This window comes from Orycteropus afer, unplaced genomic scaffold, assembly GCF_000298275.1.
Source record: "Orycteropus afer afer isolate SDZICR_OR568_19922 unplaced genomic scaffold, OryAfe1.0 scaffold00374, whole genome shotgun sequence".
Classification (NCBI taxonomy): domain Eukaryota; kingdom Metazoa; phylum Chordata; class Mammalia; order Tubulidentata; family Orycteropodidae; genus Orycteropus; species Orycteropus afer.
Genome location: NW_006921961.1, coordinates 1080542 through 1086541, shown reverse-complemented (window position 1 = coordinate 1086541; position 6000 = coordinate 1080542). Strand labels below are relative to the sequence as shown.

General features: G+C 38.2%; 1 protein-coding gene across 1 annotated transcript in view; it reads right to left on the bottom strand.

Annotated features, from left to right (window-relative positions):
* The window catches only part of DNAH7 (dynein axonemal heavy chain 7), a gene marked incomplete at its 5' end in the record, with an annotated part of 302031 nt that overhangs the window by 218303 nt on the left and 77728 nt on the right, over nucleotides 1–6000 (bottom strand). Inside the window, 2 exons of the mRNA XM_007953149.2 lie at nucleotides 3197–3306; nucleotides 4472–4684. Of these exons, the coding sequence (XP_007951340.2) occupies nucleotides 3197–3306; nucleotides 4472–4684 (323 nt within the window). The remainder of the gene's footprint in view (nucleotides 1–3196; nucleotides 3307–4471; nucleotides 4685–6000) is intronic.

The window sequence follows — 6000 nt, the reverse complement described above, 5'->3', positions numbered from 1 at the left end:
GATATCAATCTTTATGCATTCCATTTCATTTTTGACAACTTCCAATTTTCCTACATTCATACTTTGTACATTCCATGTTCCAATTATTAATGGATGTTTGCAGCTGTTTCTCCTCAATTTGAGTGATGCCATGTCAGCAAATGGAGGTCTCGAAAGCTTTAGTTTATCCATATGAGTAAGGCTGATTTTACTCTGATAATGCAGCTCTTGCCAGTCCTCTGTATTGGACAATGTTTCTGGACTATTCATAAAGTTGCACTGTAATGTATCAGACAGTGTTTCTCTGCTATTCATAAGGTTTTCCCTGGCCAATTTGAGAAGTGGATGGCCTCCTCCTTCTTCCTAGTCTGTCTCAGTCTGCAAGCCAGGCTGATACCTGTGCAACAGGTGCACCCCACTGGGTTTGAAACACCAGTGGCACAACCTCAAGACTCAGCAACACGTCACCACAGTAGGACAAACTGACAGATAAATTTGTCTCCCTTAGCTGTTGGAAACCCCTCCAACCACCCTTACCTGGATCCCTGCAGCTAACTCCTCAATCTGTTCCAGTCCCCTTTGCCTTTCCTGTCCTCTCCCTGCTTCCCGCCTCACTGCTTGTGGGAGGTGGCCTGTGTTCCCTCTCCTCACCTGGCTCCCTGTGGCTGACTCCTTGATCTGTTCCAGTCCCCTTTACCTTTTTTGTCCTTTCTTTGCTTCCTGCCTGGCTGCCTGTACTTAGGTCCCTTTTCTTGTCCTCTCCCTGCATCCCACCTCACTGCCTGTTCTTAGGTCCCTGGAATCTGAATGAGAATGCTATCACTTTAACATCCAAAATGGTTGCCACTTGTAAACTTTCAAAATGGCTGTGCCCTCGGTCACTTTAAGTATACAATATGACCGCCGTTTGTAAACATTCAAAATGGCTGCACCCTCAGTCACTTTAAATATTCAAAATGGCTGCCACGTGTAAACAATCAAAATGACTGTGTCCTCCAGACAAACAAGAAGGTCAGTAAAAAAAAAGAAAACATGCAATATCTGGGGATAGAGCAATAAGAGAAAAAAGGAAGAGGAGAATAATGGAGAAAAAAATGGGAAAATGCAAAAAGAAAAACAAGGAATGGGGTTAACCACTGGCAAAAAAGAAGGAAAAAAAAAATTTTGCAACCAGGAACAGGGAAAAGAAAAAGCTGAAAACTAGGACCTGGGAGGGAAAGAATAAAGAATAATAGTAAAAAGGACAAAAGTATTGATAATAGTAGTAGTTTTAAAACAGACAAAAGCAAGAAAACTAAAAACCAGAAAAAAGAGAGGAAAAAAAAATCGGGGGAGGGCAGGGCAGGGCACCTAGTCTCCGTTGGAGCACACTGAGTGGGATGGAGTTCCTGCAGGCCCAGAAGGTGGGTGGGAGTGGGGGATGGCCAAACCTCAGTTCACCAAGCAGGTGGGTGTGGGGTATTGAGTAACAATACCCCTTGTTGCAGGAGTAGGACAGAGGAAATACCTGGGGCAGTGAGGTCCCTGTTGGGGCGGGAAGGGTTGCCGTGCAGAGCCCAGGGTGAGTAGAAGGTATCCGGCAGGTCTTTAGGCCTGCTGGTGAACTGGGAGGGAGGGGAGGAAGAAGGTAGGTAGACGAGTGGCCGTGGAGCCGACCCCAACTCACAGCACCCCGTGTGTGTCAGGGTGGACTTGCACCCCCACGGGAGTCCAGTGACTGATTTTTCAGTCTTCCCAGGTACCTCGGGGTTGCCTCGAAACACCAACCTTTCAGCTGGCAGACAAGTGCTCTCATAGTTAAGAGGCTAGAATTCTGAATTCAGAGCACAGGCTGCAAGAGAAGGCTCTCTTTCTGTCAGTTCTGTGGGAAGGCTTTTGCCTTTTTTCAGTTTCTGTTCCTTGGTTCCCTGGTGATCTTAATGTGGACTGGCATCTATCTTCCCCTACATGCTTCTTAGCTTCTGTGCCTAAACTATTCCTTTTATATCACAAAAGTGATCGGTTTAAGACACACTCTACACTGTTATGGTTTCATTAAAATAACAAAGAAAACTCTATTCCCACATGGGATTCTATCCACATGTATAAGAATTAAGATTCTAATATATATTTCTGGGAGACACAATTTAATCCATACCATAGTCAATTTGGTAAAAGAGTCAACTTGAAATTCTAGCAATAAAAAATTTAATCATTGAACTTTAAAGACTCGGTGACCAGCTTAAATAGCATATTAGACATAAGGAAGCAGAGAATTATGTCCTTGAAGAAAATAAAAATTTAAAAAAATCACCCAGAGATAAAATATAACAGAAATTAACAGAGAAAAGAAAGAGGCAAAAAAAAAAAAAAAAAGCTGAGAATTTTCCAGAATTGAAGAAGTCCAAAATAGGATGAATAAAAACTAATTCACCTCTCCTTTCATTATGGCAAACATCAAGAACAAAGAGAAAATAATAGAAGCTATGACAAAGATAAGAAAATTGTCTACAATATATTTAAAATAATACTTCTCATCAGGAGTAATGGATGCCAGAAGAATGTCTTTGAAGGGCTGAGGGAAAATTACCATTAACTTAAAGATTTATACTTACTAATTAATCTATCTTTTATAACTGAAGCCAATTTATAATGGAAACCATAAGAATGAGATCAAACATATGAAAACAGAAATCTAGAAAATTTAGTGTTTCGGGGAAAAGAATGGAAGACAGAGAATCCCTAAAGGAAGAATCAGAATTTTAAGAAGAAAAGGGAGATGGGCAGTATCAAACACAACAGTAAAGTGTTATAAGATAACAAGTAAATCTTTCATTTGAATATGGCAAATGCAGTTTAAATTGAACGATAGGGACAGAATCCAAATTGCAGTATAATATTTGAAAGAGAGGTAAGGAATATAGTCTATACTTCACAAGAGGTTTGAATAAAAAGGAAAGAATAATATTAATGAAGCAGCCAGACGGAGACACAAATAAAGGGGTTTCTTTTTATTTAAGTAGAAGAGATACTTGATCATAGCTAGAGCATCAGAGCTGAGAATGATCCAACGGAGAAAGAGAAATTGAACATGAAGTTGAGAAAAGAACTGAGTCTAACAAAAGATAACATAGGATAAATTTATAGTGTAGAAGATAATTTGGTACTTTTTAAGAAATTTATGTTGTAGGGATGAGTGAACATTATTTCCAATCGATTTTTAAATTAATGGGCTTACCTGTAACATCTATCAGTGAGTGGAGTAATAACTAGCCTAGGGGAGTTACCTAGATATTCATATCCATATCGCAAACCAGCATTGATCATCTTTGTTTCTAAATGATTTTCCTAGGATGAATCAGATAAACTGAAGTTAAACAATAAAATTTAAAATAATATGAAACCGAAAGCTCATTAATCAGTAACTGTGATGTAGACAACATCTTTACAAGTTTACACTCTAAACGTCACTTGATTCAGTAGAAAAATTAAATGTCTTATTTCCTTGGGTAGTTCTTGAGGTCACTGGCTTCAATTTCCACTGTAGAGATACTTTAGTAAAATACATGTATTCCTTACCTGTCCATATGTTCAATCATTTTGTTTACACTGCAAAGTGAGTATTATATTATTCCCATTTTGCAGAGGAGGAAACTGATGCTTAAAAAGGATTGGTAAATTACCCAAGGTCACACTACTGGTACAGAGAGGAGCTGTCACTTGAAACAATGACTCCACAGTACGAGCTCCTACCTACCACGCGTACTGCCTCTCACACAGTTTCCCAGGTTACTGGTTCTTGCCTCTCCTCTCCTTCTGCCCTACACCACCCATTTTCCACAAAGGTTCGTATCATGAGATCTTGTGATCTGTATCTCTAGTCATCAGCCTTCACTGACCACACTCAACAGGTCCAACCTGGCCCACCACACTAACTGCTCCCGCTCCTCCTCCCATTCCAGTCATGATTGCTGTCAACCTTCTGCTCAGATACCCTGAAAAAATCCTTCCTTCCACATCACTTTTCTGGCTCTTTCAACTGAATAACAAGAGAAAAATTTAATGACTAAATTAAACTAAAACAGTGTGATTCAACTCAAACATATTTTAAGCTGACTAGCATCAATATTTTGCAGATTCAACAAGGACAGTGATTGTTGTTAGGAACTGTGGAGTCAATTTTTGACTCATAATGACCCCACATGATACAGCAGAACTGTCCTATAGGGTTTATATATATATATATATATATATATATATATATATATACACACACACACAAACAGTTATGTATATATATACACACACACAAACAGTTATTGGCTTCTTTAATCTTCAAAACAGTTATTGGCTTCTTTAATCTTCAATCTGGAAAATGCTTGTTTGCTTATAGTTTGCCATCAGCAGAAATATCCTACATTACTGATACTATTTCCCATGTGAACATGCAAGCACAAATTAAAAAGCTATGAGAGGAAATTGCTGTGTAATAACATTCAGTGATATCACTTACTTGCCAATAGTACCTAAGCTGACTTAACCATTCAAAGTCAGAGTCATCACTGACTCTCTTTTTCACAAGCAATGTAAGGACGTCTCTAGCATGAACATCAAGTACCACAAGGGCACCTAGAGTAACACGATTCTGCTTTGACAATTTGCCACGGACCAAGGTGACAATATCATCAATTTGTTCATTACATTGATCTAAGTAATCTTCAAGAGCCTGAAAGAAAATGAAACAGGATTATCCAATGAGATTAGAATCACTTTTGAACAAAAATATTTTGAACTAGCATGTATATGTAGTATTTTCTACATTTGTATCCTAATTTTCTATATGACATAATTTTAAAATAATCAACTTTTATTACAAAAGTGTCATGTAAACAAGCCAGATATAGTGGACATATGGGGTTTGTGTCTACCCAATACCATTTCCTTTGGAAAACCACGCCTTCTCCATTGTATGTGGTTCTGATGAGGCTGTCGATCATTGAAGGAGGAGCTGTGTGGCCAATCATAGTTCTTTCCACGGAATGGTATACAGACTCTAAAAGAAGCACTTTTCACAAGGTGTGGTAGACTGAGTATGCCAATCCAAAGTGACTATGCCTTTATCTTCACTACAGAATAAAGCCTGCCAGGGACTAGAAGAGATGAAGACAGACAACAAAAGAGAGACTGGCACAGGGCTGAAGCCCTGAGATTTTGATTCCAACTCCTCCTCTTTTAATTCTATGAGTCATCTGAGTGCTCTTTGTGGGACCTTCCTGAGTGGGTTGGGCCACTTGAAATGTAAAGATCTTAATACACAAAACATGTAAAGTTTTTGTTGTGGTGAACTGATGTCAATTCTGAGGACCAGTTAGGGTTTGGGAGGTCTCTTTTCTGGTGGGTAAATCCAATGAGTCAGTTTGAAAAAGAAGAAGGCTTATGATGAAAATCAAGTCAGAATCAAAGAATTGTACGTTGTGCTTAAGGGAAGGCTGATGCAGTTGTTTTCTTCACTTGAGTAGTATTTAATAAACACTTTACACAGAGGAATTTACTCACGGAGTGCCAGGTAAGTGGTCACATGAAACTAAAAGTACAGATTTTCAAAAATAAAGAAAAAATTTAAAGGACAGAGTTGAGGACTGCAAGCTGTTTCTCTAAAAGACACTTATAAGATAAAATAAGAAATATTTTATCTTTTTTTTATTATTATTTAAAGAAAGAACTTTCAAAGATTTGGTGCTTGAACACTATTTCATTTGTCTGATTTGCATGATTAATTTGCTGTTAACTTGTCTCTTAAGTACTGAAAAACAAATTTCTGAACCACCCGTATTTAAATAACTGAAAGTGTTCAAATCTTGGAGCCAATTAGTGAATTTAAGTATATTAGGTATATAAATTAGTAAAAGAGCTCTGATCCTAGAACTACCAGCAATAACAGTGTATCTTAGCTCCTCAAGTAAAATTAAGGATCCTCAGTAAAATTAAGGATCTTCAAGGGCCTTACAAAGGAGCTCTGGTGGTGTAGTGGTTAAGGCATTT